General features: G+C 41.5%; 1 protein-coding gene across 1 annotated transcript; it reads right to left on the bottom strand.

Annotated features, from left to right (window-relative positions):
- Positions 1 to 96: 96 nt before the first annotated feature.
- On the bottom strand, positions 97 to 22,445 carry DHX38 (DEAH-box helicase 38). Its single transcript, XM_051974693.1, is given in 28 exon segments — positions 97 to 593; positions 3,603 to 3,724; positions 4,598 to 4,693; positions 5,198 to 5,323; positions 5,534 to 5,668; positions 7,191 to 7,346; positions 7,630 to 7,784; positions 7,887 to 8,048; positions 8,051 to 8,094; positions 9,329 to 9,441; positions 9,812 to 9,919; positions 10,120 to 10,236; positions 10,330 to 10,440; positions 10,971 to 11,111; positions 11,546 to 11,731; positions 11,918 to 12,104; positions 12,971 to 13,108; positions 14,772 to 14,884; positions 15,223 to 15,330; positions 15,584 to 15,745; positions 16,975 to 17,130; positions 18,295 to 18,371; positions 18,737 to 18,855; positions 19,283 to 19,433; positions 19,654 to 19,758; positions 19,978 to 20,165; positions 20,564 to 20,911; positions 22,261 to 22,445. Coding segments are annotated over 27 exon segments (3,690 nt in total). The 5' UTR covers positions 20,893 to 20,911; positions 22,261 to 22,445; the 3' UTR covers positions 97 to 508.
- Between the last annotated feature and the right edge of the window lie 149 nt (positions 22,446 to 22,594).

The following is a 22,594-nucleotide window of genomic DNA, read 5'->3' as shown; positions in this document are numbered from 1 at the left end:
TGTGGAAAAATAAAAAGAAAAGATGTGAGCAATCCAATCCAACTTTAAAGTGATGCTGAAGGGCAGCATAAGACAAAGGAATAGCCAGAAACACAGTAAAGTTTTAGAAACAAAATTATTTCCAAATTCCTGGGTTGTAAACAAGTTACAATTCCCACCAGATCCATTTTGCTGCTTTACACAAAGATTAAAAAACAAGACACAAAGCAAAGATACATTTATACACCGAGCATTGCAGTGTCCCTCCCTTCTCAGACAAGATGGGTTCCGGCCCCTCATGGGACCGAGGTTCCTCATCCCTGAAGGAATCACCCTGCCAACATGCCAGAGGAAAGAGGTCGATGAAAAAGTGTCATTAAGCCACCAAAAGACAACCGTGCTTTCCAATCTTGGGTCTCAGCAAGAACCACCAGTCTATACAAGTTTCATTCACAGCCACCACCAGGTCTGCGAGGAAGCTAGCATTGGCTCCTGGATACTAGAGGCCTCCCACAGATCCAGCGCTGGCTCAGAGTCCAAAGCGGGCTGGGGTCCGGCGAGGACTAGCAGGCTCCCCTTGCTCCTTCCGCCCAGGCGTGTAGATCTTAACAGACCTAGGAGACAGAAGGCAGAGTTGGCCAGGAAACTGAGGACGTTCACCCCAACCCAAGAAACCCAGAGAAGCCTTGGATTATAGTTCTCTTTCCCACCTGTACTTTGGGATCCTCTAAGGAATAAAATGTCTGTGACAAGTTTCCTTATTATTCCTTGGTTCTTTTTTTGGTTGGGAATATGGATTTGGGTCGTCTGCTCTATGGCACCTGAGGGCATTTAGCCCAACCTACTCATATTACAGATGAGGAACCTGAGGCCAAAAAGAAAGGGTGTCAGACTGAAGTTAGAAGTCTCTGTCTCTCCATGACAAAAGAAATCATCAGCAATAGGGGAAACCACTAGCTCCCTGGAAATCAGGCAGCTTTCCAATAAACTGGGAAAGCATCTTTACATCCAAAGGTTCTAATATAGGTCTCATTTCCAAAATATATAGAGAAGTGACTCAAATATATAAGAAATCAAGCTATTCTTCAACTGATAAATGGTCAAAAAATATGAAAAGACAATTTTCAGATGAAGAAATTGAAACTAATTCTAGTCATATGAAAAGGTGCTCTAAATCACTATTGATCAGAGAAATGCAAATTAAGACAATTCTGAGATACCACTACATATCTCTAGATTGGGTAAGATAAAAGGAAAAGATAATGACGAATGTTGGAGGGGGTGTGGGAAAAAAATGGTTCTCAACAAGGCTATACGATAATCAGTTCTGATGGACATGACTCTCTTCAACAATGAGATGATTCAAACCAGTTCCACTTGTTCAGTGATAAAGAGAGCCATCTACACCCAGAGAGAGAACCATGGGAACTGAGTGTGGATCACAACATAGCATTTTCATTCCTTCTGTTATTATTTGCTTGCATTTATGTTTTCCTTCTTAGGTTTTTTATATTCTTTCTGGATGCAATTGTGCATCAAGATAACTGTATAAATATGTATACATATATTGGATTTAACATATATTTTAATATATTTAATATGTATTGGACTACCTGTCATCTGGGGAGGGGGCGGGGGGAGGAGGGGAAAATTTAGAACAGAAGGTTTTGCAAGAGTCAGTGTTGAAAAAATTATCCATGTATATGTTTTGTAAATAAAAAGCTATAATAAAAAAAATTATGTTAAAAAAAAAAATTAGGCAGCTCCCAAGTTTCCTTTCTGACTTAAGAATCTCACATTGCAGAAAAGTAGTCACTCTTTCCAAAACCTCAGTGGGGGCAGGGATCTCTGCAGCCTCTTTGTGGCCATCTTACCTCCTCTCAAGAGTTCCCATGAGCAGACGACTATCACCTTTGGGTCAGCTTACCAAGAATGCCACCTTTCCGTGACTTCTAGTCAGCATTGAGCTTAATGCATCATCTAGAAACACAGAAGCCCTTCCGAACCTCCAAATCTCTCATATCCTGCCTCACTCCTTCCCCCCTCATCACAATGCTTTCCAATAAACCTTGGATGGCACAACCTCCGGCTCCTTCACTAGCACAGTCACCATGAATCAAATTGTTTTTAGAAACAGGACATGCTGAGTTCGAGCAACTATCCAGAAGTGGGAAGAAATAAACAGTAACAGAAGCTGCTTCATGAGGTTCAGAAAACATTCTTTAAAATGTTTCTTGGGACAGCTAGGTAGTGCAGTAGATAGAGCATCAGCCCTGAAGTCAGGAGGACCTGAGTTCAAATCTAGTCTCAGATGCTTAATACTTCCTAGCTGTGTGACCCCGGGCAAGTCACTTAACTCCAATTGCCTCAGCAAAAAACAAAACAAAACAAAACAAACAAACAAAAAAATCCTGTCTCTTGCCCTGAGGATGGTGGGAGTCCACAAGACTCTCCCAAAGAACAAACAGGGCCATGACCATGTTCTTTCGAGAATTTGGCAATGTGGCATCTGTGAGCCAATTCATAAACACCAAGCCTGTAAACTCCTCAAGAACCAGAATAATGTGTATTACTCTGGAAATTCCCTTAGAACTAGGAAACCAAAAAATATTAACTAAACATGATAAAATTTAAAGGCAGAAGCAGCCAAATAAAAGTATGGAGTAGTGGGCCCACAATCAGAAGCCCTAAGTTCAATTCCAGTTTGAACACTAGACATGTGACCTTTACGAAGTCATTTTATCTCTGCTTGCCTGTTTCCTCAAGGGTAACAAAGGAATCAAAACTGCACTGACCTCCCAGGGATGTTGTAAAAATCAAATGAGACAATTACCATAACGTGCTGAGTCCAGTGCCTGGCATATACTGGGCTCTTTTTCAATTTCATTTCTCATTCCTTTAATGAAGTTTGGAATAATCAAGGATATCATTTGAGCTTTGCTTATTTGACTGCCCAGGCTTCCCTTACTTTCAGAAACATTCTTTTCACACCAATGAAAAACATTGCACTCCCAGGGAATTTTCTTAAAAGGGACAAAAATACAAATTGAGCATCCCAGCCTCCCCAGTTCTGCTAATGGAACAAAGCCTTCTGCTTATAAAAGAAGGCCAATTTCTTCTTGCCTGATAGTCACACTGAAAGATCTTGGTGTATGACTCTTAAACTGGGAGAAATGGACATGTGCTTATGACCACCTTTCACTACGAGCCGCCTTGTGATTTCATAGCACTTTTCCTTTAAGTCCAGACTGGAAGATTTGGCAAATTTGGTGCACTGCATGTCATCCTGGGACAGATGATCCATGTCTTCTTAATGTGTCTGGACAAACATGATGAAGACTACGACACAAGGGTCAGCAGTGGGAAGTTGTGCTCTTTATTGTAATGAGTCATTTCCTTCCATCTAGGTTTAGTAAGAACTCCTCCCATTGTCCACATGACCACTGACCCAGCCTCCCTTCCATTCCCTGTGAAGAACTGAATCCATGTCCATTTTCTACAGGAACTTATAAGTCCACAATAACAGAACAGGAAAAGGAGAATAACCAATGATAAGCTCTCACAAAGCATTCACTGGCCGGGTATGAACCCCACTTCTGCCTCCTTCCCCAGGCCCTGCTCACCTCACACTACCCAAGGGGTTACGCTTTTCCTGCTCCTGTCGTCGCGCTCGTAACTGCTCTTCAGCCAATGCCATCTCCTCTTCCATAGCAGATGCTTCCTCTTTGGCCCGACGGCGGTTCTCCTACAGAAGAAAAGGAGACAGAGACTGATTTAAATGGAGATCATCTGACAAAATATATCTTAACACATCCTAGCCAACTTGTCACTATGGGACATTTTAAGTAGAGGCCCAGAATCAAATAAATTCGCAGGATTGTTCCTTCCACTAACAATGAACTCTACAAAGAGGGACACACATTCTTTCTCTTTCTGTCCTTCCTCTTCATTTTCTGAGGTTGCTATATGTTTATTTCCCCTAAATCAGAGCTAGAGGACTCAACACTGACTCAGAGACTACAAAGTAGTCTATTCTTCAACAAAGGTCTGTTTACTGGATGCCTGCCATCAGTCTAGGTGCTATTTATATCCTTCCTATAGAGCTTATAAAAGAAAATCTATCATTGACCTTAACATGCTCCTTATCCTGCTGGGGAAATAAGACCACATGAGAAAAAGCAACAACCAACCAATGTTCACTCTGGGTATAACCTAACTATTTGGAGGCATTCAGAGAAAGGAGAGATAAATGTAGGCTGATGTAGTCAGAAAAAGGTCTCTGGAGAGAAGTGATTTGATCTGGGTCCTGAAGGATGGACAGTCAACTTGGCTGTTAGAAAGAAGAAAGGAGAAGATATTCCAGGCAAGGAAAATAATATGAGCAAAAGCATGAAGCTAGGAATAAACACATGGAAGGACAGGAAGGAGGCAGCCTGCTAGGAGTGAAAGGTCAGGTCAGGATAGAGAGGAAAAGGAAATAAAGTTGAACACAATAAAGCAAAAAAAGAGATTATGGAAATCCTAAGCTGATGAGTTTGAATTTAATCAGCTATGCAACAGGAAACAGTCACAGGTTCTTGAATAGATTTTCTCCTGGTGGGAAAAAGAAATCACTCACCTGGCGTGATTTGCCTGCATGTTTAATGCTATAAAACATGGGGCCCAACTCTGCTAGCCACTCCCCATCCACAGCAGTCACACACTGCATGTACTCCTATAAAGAAATATAGAAATCAAGGTGAATGCTGAGGTGGAAGCAGCTTAAGCCAGGACCCAAGTGACCCTCAAACCCTTAGTTAGCTATCTTCTCTCAAAAGAAACATCACCAATTCTAGGAAGCATCCCAGGGAAACCAAAGCAGGTAGGCAAAAGGTCCAGACATCATTATATTTCTACTTGTCCTAGTTTCTTCTCTTCACAAACCAAGATGACAAATAAAAAGAAAAAAGCCATGGTACAAAGAAGAGCCTACATTCTTTAAAAAAGAAATTAGGTAAGATCTGCTTTCCCAGGGCAATAGAGTTACCAACAATTTTGTACAAAACATCTCCTGCCACCTTCCCTCAAAATTTTTCATTATGATACAAACTCAGTAAGTCTTCTCCATTAAACTGAAATCACAAACAACTTCCCCAAGCTAAAATTCTGTAGCAAGCAAAGACAATGAATGATTTCATATTCAGCGCAGACAGCTGGGATCACAACAGGGCAGGCTTACCTTTGTAGTCATGACCAATTCATGATATACAATGTAATCTGGAGTATACCCCATTCCAAAGAGAGAGCTGGTAGGATGCAAATGGCAAGGCATTCCTGTCCGGATATTTACATATTCTCCAATTCCCTAGGAGAGACATTTATCAGGTGCTTTAGGAGACCTCCCCAGCCCAATATAATTATCCCCTCCCTGAAAAACATGTCCATATTACAGAGTCATATGGGAAAGGGTCAAAATGGGAAAAAGAAGAAATCTCCTTTTCTCTACATCAAACAAGGAAGGAAACGAGAATCCTCTAATGTCTGAGGAGTGTCCCTTGCTGCACTCTTAGCTCACCTTTAGTTTGGCTGCCTGGTGGAAATAGGCTGCACAGACACACTTCCTGACAATGTCCCAGTCGGTGCCGCAGGAAGCCAAGCTCATCCGCTGCTGAACCATGATATCCTTCAGCTGGGCCCGCACCTCTCGAACCTGTCAGGAGACACCATGTGAGACGGAACTGCCGAATTAAAAGGGAGCTCAGAGCTCATCCAGCCTAACCCTCACCAAAACAGAAAACCCATTTGTAAGTGCTCTAACCAGGGGTCCCCTGACTTCTGCTGGAACATCTCCAGAGATACATAACTTGCTACCTCCAGAGGAAGCCCATCCTACTTCTAGAAAGTCCTAATTACCAGCAAGTTCTTCCCTACTTTAGGCTACAATCCATTTCCCTCTCACTTTTACCCACTGGTCCTGGTTCTACCCTCCAAGCCATGCAGAGTAAGGCTGAACAAGAAAGAACCAGGAGAACCAACCAAACCAAGAACTCTAATACTGTGACAACAGCAACAACTCTAAAAGGCAACTGACCTCTGATTCAATACGATAATCAAGCATGGACCAAGTAAAAAAGATTAAATGTCCTGTCGTCTTGGGAGAGGGGTGGAGACTATGGGTAAAGAATGTCAATTTAAAATTTCCAATGTGTTTTGATTTTTTTTTCTTTAGTAAAAGTTTTTCTTTAGGGAGTGGAGTCACATCAAGTCACATTATAAACTGATAAAACAAAAGACATTAATAAAACTCCTTTAAGTCTGTTACCTCTTCCAAATTATATGCCTCAAATATTTGAAAATTTGAAAACAATAATTACAAACCCCTTAAGTTCCCTCTCCTCCCTGGCCAGCCTCCTTGGGAGGCCCTAAAGAAACCTGGTTTTCTGAAACCACTCTTTTCATAACAGGTTGGACCAAACTGATAATAATCTGAAGCACAAAGAGTTAAGGAACCTGATCCCTCTGGCTGAAAGGGTCCTCTTCCATGTCAAATGTCCCTGCTGTTTCTTGTTTGATCTCTCTTTTCTCCTCATCCCACTCACCCTTACATTAGACATCTATTCTTATAGCATATCCCTGCATTATAAAATTATAAACAGGGCCTATTGTGTTTTATCTGCATATCTTCAACTACTTTCTAAACATCCACTTTCTCTTCAATAGAAGCTCTCCACCTTCTAGAAAAGGATTATTAAAAGCAAGGTCCACTCATATTCTCCTATCTACTTGAAAAAGTGCTATAATGTGGGGGGAAACAATTGATAAATTTGAGAAGTGTTTTAGTTAAATCTATCAAATCTACTATTCTACATATATACTTGAGACATAAATTTATTAGTTTTTAAATATGAGGTTACAACCCCCAAGGAGAATATCTACAAAATGTTCTTCCTGATAAATCTTCGGCATCACCCAAACAGAATACCTGATGGTCCCCCAAGGACAAATTACAAACTCCGTTAGAACAGTACTTTCACTTGATTCCAATTATTTTTGGTCTGATCTCCCCTTTCTCCTCATCCAACATACCCTTGCATCAGACATCTATGCTTACATGCCAGATCCCTGCACTTTAAAGCGAGGTCCCTGGGAGCAGGGCCAGTCAGATTTTTATCTGTGTCTCTCCAAGGCCTGGATCTGTACTGCTCACCTGAGCCCTGAGCCTTGCACCTCACCTTTCTCATGGCCTTGGCATGGATGAAGTGTTCATTACACCACAGAGTGGAGTAATTATTGTTCTTCCATTGTAGATATACATTCAAGTACGTCAAATGATCACTCTCAGGGACAGCAAATTTTTCCCGAATTTGATCACTCTCCTCTTCTCGGCCCTGGGGAGAAAATTAAGTCAGAGACCTTCAATATAGTGGAAGTCCAGGCAGATTGCAACCTCACCCTTCTGAGTGTCAGTAGCTACTCTGTCTCCCCACTCCCCCCCCCCCCCCGAATTATCCACAAGATACAGTAACTGCTGGGGTGTACATAGAACAAAATTTCTCAAAGATATTCCCTTTGTTTTATAGGAAAAGAAGGAGAGTGTAAAAATGATTCTTACTCTAGTATTTGCCAATTCAGTGGCCTCTAGGAGTTAAATATAAGAGACAACTTCCCTACCTTAGGTCTATAGAATATGGCTGGGACTGAGAGCATGGAAACAATCAGCAGAATCTCAGAGCTACAACCCATGTCACAGGAGACAATCAGCATCTTAGAGAGGGCTGGGTCCAGGGGGAACTCCACCATCAGGCGCCCAGTGGATGTAAGACCACCTAAGAAAAGGCAGCACAGACATCAGTGTGATAGGGATATAGGATAAAGAAAAAAGAGAACAGATAACTTTTCCTGTCTTTTTAGGTTCCAACTACTGTTACCTGTGTTATCCATAGCCCCTAGGATCCAGAGCTGGTACATGGAATTCAACATGTTGTCTTCTGGGGGTGGGTCCATAAAATGGAACTGAAGCAAGTCCTGGACCCCTAAAGATTTGAGCAGCAGCACAACATTAGCCAAATTAGTTCTCTGAATCTCAGGACTGTTGTGGTCAAGAGCTCATTTTTATAAGCACTCTGGGTGTAGAGTCTGAAAAGAAATAAAGTTGAAAATAAAAAATTTTTGTCACCATTGTGGGACCAGCTAGGTTAATCTCTTTTAATTTCTCACATGTATATTTCAGATTAGTTTCAGAATAATTTCACACTACTTCAGAATAACTATTAGTATAAATTTCTCCCATTCCGAAATCTTTATTAAAATTACCTGCCAGACATAGACAAAATACAACTGAGTCCATAAGATGACAGAAAACACACAAGGTAAAATACTTATGAATTAACACCAGAGAACTCAAATATTTAGAGCTCATATTCACTATCCTTGCCCACTGTCAACTTCAAATGTCCACTGTGGCAATTATAAGAAGCTAGAAAGCTTGGGACTCAAGGTCCAGCTAAAAGGATCCCCATGCCAATTGCTATCCAAATTATCACCTAATCACAAAAGGTGATAAATTCTGATTCTATCAAGGCACACGAAAAGAGAGTATTGGCACAAGGGTTTGTTTGTTTTTTGTTTTTTTTTAAAAGCCAGAAGGGCAAAAGATACACATAAAGCTCTGGAAACACAGTTAAGAGTGAGAGACTGTCCTACCCAAAGCCCCTAGTCCTAGCTGAGCATAAAGAATCTGTGCAGAAGTGGAAGCCAAATTGTGAAGATTTGCAAATATTTTTGAAAAATAAAGACTATCTGTCAATAAAAAGTTATTTTAAAAAAAAGGAAAAAGAAAAATAAAGACTACAAAATAAATCATTTTGAGTAACAAAGATAACAAGAGAAAACTTCCTAGGTCACAGCAGCTAAAACAATAGAGATGATCAACCAAAATAGAAAAAAGTCAAAAAGAAACTAATCTGAGAGAAAAGAAAAACTCCTAATTATTTTCATTTTCTCATTTTTTAAAATTTATAAAAAAAACTCCAATGACAGAGCCAAGTGTGTAAGATTAATTTTAAAATTAGTTCTGAAGTAATGCAATCATTCATCAACTATGCTATAACCCAGACCATCCTATCCATCTTTCACTCCTACTGTAGTGCGGCTATCCATGGAAGAACTACCTGAGAGGTCAGTCTCTTCCTCTCACCACCAGTAGAGCTACCCTACTTCTCAACAGGGATGATAAGCTATAACTCAGAAAATCCTTCTTTTCTAAGCCCAACACAATTTCTATCACATCAGGTCAGAGCAAAAAAAAAAAAAAGCAGCCCCAGACACCCCAGCAGCACCACATTCAGGACATTTGCAAGCAGGCTCCTACCTGAAGCACTGACCTGGGCCCGTCCTCCCAGCTCTCCCAGATCGCTGGTTAGCATTGGCTTGACTAATGGGATAGATTTGCAGAGCATCCATCCCAATCCTGGGGTTGAAGACCTAAGAAATGAGGCATAAGAACACTCATTAAAGATACAACAAAAAGAAAAAAGGGAAGCAGTACCAGCAAGGGCAAGATATCACAAAGGTAGAAATAGCCTTAGAAAAGAGTGGAAAGAAGGAAGACAAAAACTTTAAGATCATGATGGAAAAGGAAATCAAGATTGAATGCTCAGAGCTAGAAGTGTTTAGATACTTCAAACAGAGAGATATAAACAGCCAGGAGCAAAGGAGCTTCAGTTATATGTCCCAGATTACAAGGGCATAAACCCTGAATATCCTCCAAGGCCAGGAAACTCAAACTCTTGAATGGATTCCTCCAGCCCAAACATCAAGGCATCTGGGAAATCACAGAGGGCTCACCTCTCACCTTTAGTTTGCAGTAGCCAGAATCAATAACAAACATGATGCCATCCACAGTCAGCGAAGTTTCTGCAATGTTGGTGGCCACAATACATTTCCTGACTCCATCTGGAGCCTACGACACAGGAGGGAAGGAAAGTAATTGGTCCCTCAAATGGAAACAAAAAGCACTTCCCTATCCATCACATCAAAGCAACAATAATGTCCTCTGGACATCAGGAGAAACAATACTAAGGCCTTTATTTAGCTCTTTTCACTATGGGGCAAAGAAAGGAAAAGAGGCACCAGGTCCCAAAGAGATTCTGGCCAAGATACCTTTTGGAAGATCTTGGCCTGGAGATCAGAGGGCAGCTGGGAGTAGATGGGAAGCACAGCCAGGGCCGGAGCATTCTCCAGTTCCTCCAGATGTTCCACGATCTGATCAGAAGTCACCTGAAGGACACAAAGACCCTGGACTATTACAAACAGGCTGAGCACATGAACTATGGAGTGCTACAGACAGCAGGTCAGGCAGGAACCCCTCACCTCAATGTCCTCTTGTCCAGGCATGAAGATGAGGATGTCCCCGGGAGCCCCAGAGAGGTGCACCTGCAACGACTGCTTCACTGCAGCTTCCACGTAATCCTCCTGAGGGGTCTGAAACATAAAATCTTTCCAGTCCCCTCAGATTCCTCCACAAGCCAACTTCCCCACTTTTGCACAGAGCTCTGCACCTTCCCTTCCCCCAGCTGTTATAAAAAGGACAAGCTGAACCAGGTGGTCTCTGATCTTTCCATCTCACCTCTGCCTCCTGCCTTCCATTACATTCCAACAAAAATCCTATCTCCTACAGGCAGCCTTTCCCAACCTCTCTTAATTCCACTGTCTTCTGTCTTTTAATTAATTCTGATCTAGGCAGCTTGTTTTCACACTGTTATTTGCTTTTTGTCTCTTAGACTGTGAGCCGCTCAAGAGCCAAACTTTCTATAAGCCCAGCACTTAGCATGATACCTGACACATAGTAGGAACTTAATAAAGATTTATTAATTACTATGAATCCAACAATCCACTCTATGAACTCTAGAATAACAGCCCAATACCACTGTGCCCAGAATGCCTACTCTATTATTCCCCAATTTTCTCTTCTTCATAACTTAGGCTAACAGAAACAACCAGGATCTCAGTACCTTGCTGAAGAGAATGTCAACAGGGAAGGTTCGGCCAGGAATGTGAAAGATGGGAACATTGCCAAAGAAAGCAGCAAATTTCTCTGCATCCATAGTGGCTGAAGTGACGATAAGCTTCAGGTCAGAGCGTCGAGCTACTACCTAAATGGGAAATATTTGTCAGGGGGCCTGGACAAAAAGGCTGCATGTCCTCCGAGACAATGGGCCCCATCCTTCCCGTAAGGCAACACAATCCCCTCCAGCAAGGCTCTAACTGGATCTCGAGATTATACATTAGTCTCAAGACTGACACCAGAAATCATGAGATACTGTAGTGGAGCAGGAGCCAGGAGTCAGAAGCAATAGATGAACCTACAAAATCTAAGCCTGAGGCACAAAGTCAGGTCATCTTCATCAAAGTACCCTAGTCAGGCCATATTAAAAAAAAAAAAAAGTCACTTCATCTTTCCCAAAATGCACTCCCAATCCCTTCCAGACTAATAGAACAACCCTCCTTTGCTGCTAGCTCAAGTAAACCTGGACAGTGTAAAGAGAAAGTCTGTCTCCCTCCCCTACCCACCCTCAGAAAGCCTCACCTCTCGAAGCAAGCCAAACAGCACATCTGTGTTCAGCGAACGCTCGTGGGCTTCGTCCATGATAATGGCACTATAATGATCCAGGTCGGCCTCTCGAAGTGACTCTCTAAGCAGGATCCCATCTGTCATGTATTTTATCACAGTGTTTTCAGAAGTACAATCTTCAAAGCGGATGGCGTAACCCACCTATGAAAGCAGAGAGATGACCCCATAGTTTTGGCTGGCCTCATGATTTATCTTCTAGTGACCTCCTATTCTAAGGCTGCCTCCAGGACATCTTCAGGCAGGACTCAGTAGGTCAATAATGAATCACCAAGGTAAGAACCCAAATACTTCAAAAATTTTCCCAACTGTCCCTTCGCATCTGCTTACCTCTTCTCCAAGGCTTCCTCCCATCTCTTCACTAACTCTCTTGGCTACTGACATGGCAGCTACACGCCGGGGCTGAGTGCAGCCAATCATGCCATAGTCTGTGTAACCATCTTCATGTAAGTACTGAGTTAGCTGAGTGGTCTTTCCACTCCCTGTCTCCCCCACAACTATCACAATGCTGTTGTCTCTGGAAGGCAGAAGAGGTAGAAGGTTAATGAACTTAACTGGAAGGGAAAAAACCAAGGTTCAAGAAAGAAAAACCCAGAGGCATCATTTCTAATCCAAGTTGCTTGGAAGAAGCCTCGTACAGAAATAAGCCATTTGTTAAAAAAGGAAAAAAAAATTCAAGGCCTCTGAACTGAAGTAAAAACAACAACTGGGTTTCATTGAGATTTTCAGGGAAAAGTAGGCAGAGACAAGATCTATGATTTTCCCTGGTACAGGAAAGTCCAGGTGAGGAAACTCCCTCTACCAATGTAGGTCGCTTTCTCTACAATTTCTGGTCTTCAAGAGAGGGCCAGAGTACTGTGATAGGCATGGGAGGACTTGAACCTAGGTCACCCTGACTCCAAAGCTTAATCTCTTTCAACTACACTTGAAAGTGTACACTAGTACACTTTTTACATTAGTAAAAAGAAACCTATTTTTAAAAAAGCAGAGTATACTTTTGCCTGAAAAATACAGCATAAACCCCACCAATTCCTCCTTTCTGGATGTGATAATGAAAAGGAGGGATATGCTCCATATGAATGGAAAACTCAAAAGAAAAATACCAATGCCCCATGCACAATGTGGATCTTGTACTGGGACACCAACAGGAACCACCAAAATGATGGTTTGGGTGCAGGACCAGCCAGGTACCTAGTAGGAGGTCGTGAAAGAGCCCTCTCCCTTTTCCACTTCTGTGAGAACAGGCAAAGCAGGAAGGCAAAGGGGGCGCGAGCCCGGAATGCAGAGGAGACACAAGCCTAGCAGGCAGAGGAGGTGCAAGCCTGGCGGGCAGAGAGGGCAAGCCTGGCGGGCACAGGGGGCACAAGGTAGCAGCAGCGGTACCTGACGATGGTGAGCAGCTCCTGCTGCACTGCAAAGATAGGTAGGTACTGCCTCTGCTCCAGAATGGATTTCTTTTTGGCAAACTCACTGCTGGCTTCACTCTTCTTTTTCATGTGATTAGCGAATTTCTGCTCCGTCCTACAGAGACACAACTGCAGTCAGAAGCCCGTGCCTCCTCCTCTGATGACTTCTGGCTTAGTTTATACCTCTACAGGTATAAACAAACAGGTCAGTGTAGGAAAAGAATTAAATCTTGGAGAAATGCTATGATCCAAGGGGAGGACCCAGGTGTCCTAACATTTATAAAAGCTCTTTCTGTAACCGCAAAGAACTGTGAGGATAGCGGGTGGCCATCAATTAGGGAGAGGCTAAACAATTAGGACTTACAAATGTGATCCAATATGAGTGTGCGCTAATGAATTACAAAGGGTCCAGTTTCAGAGCAATCTAAAGTGAAGTGAGCAGAACCACTTAACAATAACATTGTAAAGACAAATAACTTCAACAGACTTAAAAATTCTCATCTATTCAACAACTAATCACAATTATGGGTCCCATAATGATGAACTGTATTCTCATTACCTGACAGAAAGCTGATAAGATTCAAGACACATAATGAGACAAATTTTTGGACATGGTCATCATGGGAATTTGTTTTGCTTGACTAGATGTATTTGTTACAAAGATATTGTTTTTCATTCCTTTTTTGTTATTGTTGGAAGAAAGGGAGATGGAGAAAGAAAATTAAAAGATTGTTGATTGATTGAAGTAAATCATAAAATTTACATAGAATAATATAGCAAAGAGCAGCCTCTCAGGCTTGAAGAAAAAGGATTATCATTTTGGGAACAAGTCTCTGAGAACTTATTACCCACAAAATCAAATAAAACCAAATAAGGAACAGAGGAAATCACATGTACTAACTGGACAAATTCATTGAATTTGCCCATGCATGAAAATAATCTGATCAAAAAATAAAGCAAATAAACTGTTCATTTTTGGATAACCTAACATAGCTACCTCTGAAACTGGTAGTAGTATAAAGAATCAGAATTAAAGAACCCTCCCACTTGGTTCAACTATGCTACTTCATTCCTCAGATTGGAAAAAGGCTTCAACTCCAAACCAATATGACAAAAGTTTTGTGTGTGTGTGTGTGTGTGTGTGTGTGTGTGTTTTAATCTATCTAAGACTTTTCTCTGGAAAGCCTATTTCTTCACATCCCAGTGAAACAGCAAGAAATGTAGTGACCCATCTTCTTCACATGGATGAAGCCTCAATTTAGCAATCCATCAGCTCATACAAGCTTTGATATAGTGCTTTTTGAGGGGACTGTACATGTGAAATTCTAGGCTCTAAATAAGGTTAACTAAGGCTATTTTTTTTATCATGCAACTAATTACTGCAAGGTCATTAATAGAATGTGTGATTAAGTGCATCAAGTAGAGAAAAGGAAGAAAAAAATATCCAAGGCTGATATCTCCTTAACTGAGAAAGACCAGCACAGAGCTGGTCATATCATAGTCCAAAACTAGGTAAGATCCTATAAACTTCATCCTTGATAATACTAACAATCTTGAATTAAATTTCTAAGAACTGATATGGAGGTGGGGGAACAAGGGAGAGAGCAAAAGTCCTTTTATCTTAAGTTCAAAGTGATATCCTACTTTCTGAATCAATGGTCCTTGAATTTTGAAAACATTAGACGTTAATATTTCCCTGGAAAGGCCCTAACCTCCCAAGAATGAATGAAAGACAAATTCAAGGAAGGACCATTCTAACATCAAGGACCTCTTCTTACCTGTAGTCTACTTTGCCATCTTCTGTCAAGGGTTTATCTGGTTCTTCTTCTTTCTTGAGGCCCATAATATCTCCCAATTTGGTACCAGCTAGTTCCCAATGCTTGTGCTGGGCCTAAAATATATAAGAAAAGTGGGCCAATTCCATCAGTACTACTAGTATGTTCATAATTTGCCCGTTTGATAAATAACATTCAAAAGACATTGGGGATCAATGAATCCCAAGGCCTAAGTACAAAGAATTAAGGTGCCTGAGCCCCTGGGGACTCTTAACATACAACTGGGGTTAAGTTAACTAAAGGAGAAAGGAAGGCAATTCAGTCTTCCCATACAAGATTCTTGCCAGGTCTCAAAAAGAACACTTCTTGTGAGGCCCAGTGAAGACCAAGGACAACTCCAGAACAATCGCACCTAATGCTCACCGTGTAATTTCCTCAATCCTATGAAACCAACCTTTTTACGCTCCTTTTGTTCCCTGTGCTTGCGTACTGTCTGGCTTCCTTTTCGAGCAATAATGGCCAAGTCAGAAGTAGCATCCTTAACTGGAATAACAGGCTCTGGCTATAGGAAATTATCAAAAAGAGAAATTCCTCTTCAGTCATGAAATCGTTCAAACAATAAAAGACAATCAAATCATTTCAAAGTGTCCTTAATGAACTATTAAAAAGGTGTTTGTTTTTTTTTCCCTAAATTCACTTGTCTACAGTAACTGCATGCTAACTTTTGTACAAACACTATAATAGCTGCCATTGGAGATACATGATCTTTGGTTCCACTACTCATATTTCCTCTCCCCATACAGAAAAATCCTTACTTGTTTAGTAAAAACGATGCGCCCATCCAGAAAGGGTGGCACCAAATTGTGCACCAGCAGATGCACCTTGGCTGCATTATCTTCCTCAAAATCTTCATCCACTTCAAGTCGATGGACCACACCACTGGTCAGCATGCGGTTAGTTTCCCAGCGCTCATTATCCTGTGGAATTCCAAAACAGTTAGTAAATCAGTAAAGAAATGGTCAAATGTAGGTTATCTTGCTGATTCAGACAGAACCCTAAACAGAATTAAAGAATCACAAAAAGGAAGGCCTAGAAGGGATAAGCCCAGGGTATCCCCACTATAATATATCTGATAAGTGGTCATCCAGCATGTAAGAAGGAAGCACTAGCCCCAACCTGAGGCAGTCCATTCTCCAGCTTTATTATCTTGCTCGCAAGCCTAAATTAGCCTCTGAATGATGCCCACTCATTGCCTTCTGGGAATCCAATACAAGCAGTCTTATCCCTTCCCAATATGCCAGCCTTCAAATACTTAAAGACAGCTCTCCTCTCTCCCCTGAATCCTTTCTTCTCCAGACTAACCATACTCAAGATCCTTCAGACAATCAAGACTTCTCGCAATCCTAGTTGCCCTCCTTCAGATACTGCCTAGCTTATCGATTTTGTTAAGCTGTGGCATACATTAGTTAAGAGCAAAGTACAAAGGAATTATCAAAACTTTGCTTCTCTTAATGAAGCCCAAGATTTCAATAGTTCTGGAGGATGTGAAGGTGTATTATTTAATCATACTGAGTGTAAAGTCCAACAACAAAAAAAAAAATTCAAATTATCCTTTTCAGAACAACTGCTGTCTGACAATAGTCCATAATGACCTCCTCCATCTTATACCTAATCATCAAAACTTCAATAAACATATTTACAAAATGAAACCTAAGGGATAAAAACAGGAAGCAAACTGATGCAGAATCTGACTCATAGTTCCTTGTAAAATTAAGTCATTTACTCCAAGTTTGCATCAGCAAACCATTCCAAATCTTTAGTTATTCAAATCACAACAAGCTTCTCTAGAAAATGTACATGCTTTGCCAACTGAGAGCTGGAAGAGATAATCAGAAATCATCTCATCCAATCCCTTCATGTTATAAATAATCTTACTTAAATCAGAGATTAAACTGAGTTAGAGAATAGAATTTTGTGTCAATTTCCCATCAGCAGCTTCCAACTGAGTATGATGGTATGTTTTTTTTTTTTTAACCTCACATGGCTCTATTCTTTAGGTAACATCATCAATCTTATTTGAATAATGAAAATAAAATCTGTTGATGGCCCTATAACCTAGAAATAGCCCATTTATATGACCCATAAGCTGTCATCATGAAACTGGAGGTTGACTGGTAGGTTTTAAGTTGAATTTTTCCATCCCTACCTCATTGATTTGTCTCCGCTGGGCTGAAATGCGTTTTTGTTTTTGTTTGTGGAGATGCTGTTCTCGTTTCTTCACATAGTCTTCTGAAGAATAAGCCAGTGGGTTATGAAACTCATCATATCCCTCATCCATCATGTACCAGTCCCGATCAGCTTGCTACAATTTAAAAAGAAAAAACAGGTATTACAAGAGATACTGCCTTTGAACAGGCCAGTTATTACACCACAGAATCAGGGAGAGAGGTACAGATATTTAGTGAAATATCAACAATGTTTAACGGGTGCACTGTAATGTTCTAGGAGATGATGCTCAATCAAGCTCTTGTCCTACTATAATTAGTCAAGTGAAAAATATAGGAAAAGAGCATTATAACACAGCAGTATAAAGTATAAGAGCAATTCACAGAAACACCACATGGTGGCGCCAACACACAACAAAAACAGGCAGCTGGGTCTGACCTCATTATTCCAGGACTAGCCCAGTGATGTTCTATGAGCAGCGAATTTCATAACTTCCAAAACTTGAAATTATTTTAAGAAAGTAACTAAAATGTTCGAAGCCATTGATCCAGAGATTTCACTGCTAGGAATGTGTCCAAAGATGTCAATGACAAAAAAGCCCCATATAGAGCAATCTATTTACAGTAGAATTTTTTTTGTAGTAGCAAAGAACTGGAAATAAAGGAGATACCCAAGGATTAGGGAATGGCTAAACAAGATGCAATACATGGATATAATGAAATATTACTGAGGTGTAAGTAATATTGTGATTAGCACAGAAAAACAAAGAAAGACTAAATTGATACAAAGTAAAAAAAAAACAAAATTCAAAGAAACAATATTCACAATGACTTCAATCAAAATGGAAATTACAAGACTGGAAAAAACTGAACATCATAAAATTATGACAAAGCTTAGCCCCAAAAAAGCATATGTATGCTAAGACACTTCCCTGATTCTTTTCAAAAGTAGGGACTATGGATATATGGAATACTATCAATGGGTAGATTTTTTTCCAATCTGTGAGATAGTTTTGCTGAATTCTTTTCATCCTTGTGATACAAGGAAATGCCTTTTAGGAAGGGGAGAGAAAAACGATAACCTAAGACATGCAAGTGACATTAAGAACAAAAGATACCACAGGCAAGCAGTTGTTCCTTTTAATCTTAGCTAATGATAACAAATATCTATATAACATTTTAAGGTTTACAAAGAGTTTGTATACATTATTTCATTTGGTCCTATCATTCAAAAAAGTTGTTCACCCAGTTTATACAAAACCTTTCTTTCAACAAAAAAGAACCAGAAATAAAGTTTTTACCCTCTGGTCATCTTCCCACTGTTGCCGCTCCTCTTCGGTGTCAAAGGAGATTCCGTCTTCTCCATCTTCCCGCCTTCCTGAAAGATAATGAACTATTAGCAACAAATGGTATTCCATCTCATTCTCTTAAGTCCTCATGCTGTGACAAAAGGATACCCCAGAGCTGTGAGGTCAAATTCAAAGAGAAATAAGGGTTACTAGTCTGTACATAAGAACTCCTATAGGCTGCATATTGGCTTAATTTTAAAATATAATATTATTTGGTTTATTGTATTTTTATTTTGTTAAATATTTCTCAATTACATTTTATTCTGGTTCTAGCCACACTTGGTAGTGTTTATATGTATGACATGTCTGCCCCAGATTATTATTCTAGAAACATGGCCCTCATTTGCTCAATCTTATTATCTTTCCATTCCCTACCACAATTATACATAGTTACCTCGGCCTCTGGAAAGCCGAGGAGTAGACCCCAAGTGTCTTCTGTCATCAGCCCATTCATTGTACTTGTATGATGGGGTAGGTAGAGGTGTGTCATCTGGGCACTTGCTCCTCACAGACCTAGGGGGAAAAAAATTGATAACATTAACCAACATCTTTAAACAAAAAATATCACTCATGTTATTACATTTCCCTTCCAATCATCTTTTCCTTCTAGGACAGATTTTTTGGACTTCATCATTTTTAATGATTCTATTACAATCTAACATTCTTCTAACAATTCTTGAAGTGAAGCTGTACAGTTAGATAGCAGGGGATAGAATGCCAGACATGGAATCAAGAAGCTGAGTTCAAATGTGATCTCAGACACTTACTAGGTGGGTGACCTTCATCTGTAAAAATGAGCTATAGAAGGAAATAGCAAAAATACTCCAGTATCTTCGCTAGGAAAGCCCCAAAAGTGGCCATAAAGCATCAAATACAATAGAAAAAAAAATGAATAACAACAATAACAAGTGAAGTTAGGCTACTTGGCCCAGAATATTACCTTTCTTTATCACGAGTGGAAGAAGTCCGGTGACTCCTCTCAGAATCCCGATAAGAAAGTACCGGGGAGGGTGATTCCCACTGAGAACGTCGAGAGCTACCATATGCACTATCTTCTTCTTCCCAATTAGAACGGGAAGGGGTTGCTGCATCTAATACCAAAGTTTAAAAAAAAAAAAAAAAAGTAAATAATTATTCAATTTCACATCTCATGAACTTAGATATAGGTTAAAAAGTATAGAGGACCTAAATGCTATTACCACCAAATCTGGAAGATACTCAGATAGCAAGCAATGAGAAAGTTCAAACCCACCAAAAGGAGATGAGACTCTTATGAGTTACCTACTCTTACATACTAACTGGCCAGCTTACCCCTGGGTCGATGTCTTGGGCTCTCTGGCTCATTCCTCCTGCTGCTCCGCTCTGAACCACCATCTCGGTCTGATCTGCTGCTGTGCCGACTCCTATCCCGTTCATCTTCAAAAAGTTGGGTACATGTCATAATGTAAACTCCTTGAAAGTAGGGATTGTTTTACACTATCTGGAGCCCTAGTGGCTAGCAGTGAGCGGTACACAATAGGCACTTAATAAATGGTTCACAATTGTTGATCTATGAGTATAGCACTGGCTTGCCTATTGCCTACCCTTGAGGGAAGGCCGACCTTCCTGCTACTCACTAGTAACCAAAGTCTTTACCTCTATCTCTCTTCCGGTCATAGTCTCGGTCCCGAGTTCTCTCCTTTTTCCGGTCCTTTTCTTCTTTGGAAGAAGCATAAACACCATGTTCTCGCCTTTCCCGTTCTCTTTGTCTGCTTCGCTCCCAAAACTCTTCACTTACACCACCAGGATGGGATGGTGTCTCCACGCGGGCAGCTCGATAATGTCTGAACCAAGAGGAGACACAAATTTGCTACTAAAAGCTGTTTGTCCCTAAAAGCTCTTGGTTGCTCCAAACAAGCATTTTACCCATTAGCCTGCTATCTCCTCAGAAGAACAGTCTTATAGACAGCACTAACCAAGACAGGAGAGTTTGGAGTTCAGTTCTCATCTTAACTACTAAAGTCTCCACCTGATCTTAAGTTAGTAATTATTCTTAAAAGTCTCTCCCCTTCCCCATTGATATGAGAATGCCTAAGGTTTTGTGATCATTACTTAAGGACTGTTGGCGGAGGACATGAAATTTCCAAAAAAAAAAAAAAAAACTAAGAAACAAACCCAAGCTATTTTAATGTACCCTTTAAAAAGTTCATCCCCTTTTGTTCTACCATGCAATTGATTTTACCTGTCTTTCCTGCTGCTTCGACTGGCCTGGTCACTCCCTTCCTCCTCAGAATCCTTCTGATCATCCTTGCTTTCCTCCCAATCCTTGTAGGAAGAAACTCTAGACTTCTTCTTGTCTTCGCCATCATCCTTTTCCTCTCGCTCCCTCCGTTTTAATGCAGCCAACAGGTCTAACCCCAGCAATGAGGGACGAGGCGCAGGGGCTTTGAAAACATGCTGCTCACTCGATGCACTTTTGGTCTTGCAAATAAGGCCGCCGACCTGGGTCTCTTGGTCGATGCCTTCTAGTCGATGAATGGAAGCCTCACCATCCTCACTGGTGTCTTCCATCACAAGCTTAGGGAATTCTCTGAAAAAGCAAATTATCAGGCAACAAAGGTTAGGAGGGAAAACAAATGAACTTCAGAAATGAATATACAAAAGAACTACTTTTGACCCACACATATAAAAAGAGCCCCAAAAGATAGTCCTTTAGCCAGGAGAGGCCAAATGAAGGGAAAGTCTCTTAAATAAACAGAACACCTCCTCCCCACAGGAACCAAAAGATGACTATCCTCCACCCTTCTAGTGCAAAACTAACAGTGGTTCTGGAGAAGAGCACCCCCACCTACGGTCCTGTTTCATCAGACCTTTACTCTACACATGGTTATCCACAGAACAAGAATGGTCACAGAATGCTGTAATTTACTTAAATGAATTATTAGAATTAAAGGCTCCAGCAATCTTCCAAGACAACTAAAGACAAAACTCTTCCTTGTTCCTCCTCCCACACTTGCTTTAAAATAGGATCCTTTCTGAGAGCCTGAGAATTGATACTCTGCACCTTTACCCAGAGGAGTCTTTAAGGAATCGGGGTCTGCAGTGTGGCCCCTATTAACGCACACAGCTCTGCACAAGGGCACCTTCAAAGACCACTCCTGACCAAAAGACCAAAAATCGGGTCACTTGGGGAGAGTGCTGAATCCGAAATGACCTGCCCCCTACGGTGTGGCTGCCAAGGAGTCTCATCCTCCTTCTGGACCTCAGTTTCCCCATCTGTCAAATGAGGGTATCTGAGCAGAACACCTTTAGGTTCCTTTTCAGACGCTGGAATTTTCTTTTTTTTTAATCTCAAGTCTATAGGAAACGATAAATTCAATAAAACAGAGTACGGGGTTGGGTGTCATCAATGTGCAGTAAAGAGGGAAAATCTAAACTAAACCAGAGCCCACAAGAAGTAGTCAACAAGCATTAATTAAGCGATCACAAAGTCAATCAAAAGTCGGCAAGCATTTATTAAGCACCTACTATATGATGAGCACTGGGGGGTACAAAATAAGGGAAAAACCAGGCCTGCCCTCCGAGAGCTTACAATCTAACGAGGAAGCAACAAGCAAACGACTACGTCCCGACGAGACAAAGTAAACTGCAAAGTGGGAAGGGAGGGAGACGCTGTATGAGGGAGGCCCTAGTCTCCCTCTTCTTATAGAGAAGACCCCCGGAGGTCCAGAGCCAGGACCCGACCTGATTCGATCCCTCTCCCTCCCAGGCCGGCCGCCTCAGGAAAGCAAGGAGCGTCGGAAAGGCAAAGGAAGTTCTACTAGCCCTGGAGGAAGGCACCCTGAACTTCCCAGGCCGGGACAGGGCCGGCACCCGGGAGCCCCAGTACGCAGCCCCTTGCAGAGCCGACCCTGGGGAGAAGAGAGAGCGGCCACTCACCACACCGCCCAGGGGTTTTCGCGGCCGCTCCCCTCCCGCTATGTAGACGCCAGTTCCGCTACCCTACTTGTCCCACATCCGTCGCCTCAGAACCCAGGCAAAAGGAACGTCTCGAAAGCGGCCATTCCCGTCCCACAAAGCCCCGTGGCGTCTGCTCTATCCGGCCACCCGCACCATCGAGAGCGGCCCAAAAACCATAGAGCTGAAACAGAGCCATGCTCACCCCCACAGAGAGGAAGCCCTAGAGTGGCCTCTCTCTGCGCTCCAATCACGGAGACTTCCGACTCTCCCTGACAGCCAATCATTCGCTCCCGAATTCAAAGACGAGGAAGCC

This window comes from Antechinus flavipes, chromosome 2 (genome assembly GCF_016432865.1).
Source record: "Antechinus flavipes isolate AdamAnt ecotype Samford, QLD, Australia chromosome 2, AdamAnt_v2, whole genome shotgun sequence".
In the NCBI taxonomy this organism is placed as follows: domain Eukaryota; kingdom Metazoa; phylum Chordata; class Mammalia; order Dasyuromorphia; family Dasyuridae; genus Antechinus; species Antechinus flavipes.
The sequence above is the reverse complement of the archived record's forward strand: the minus strand, read 5'-3'. Positions and strand labels throughout refer to the sequence as shown.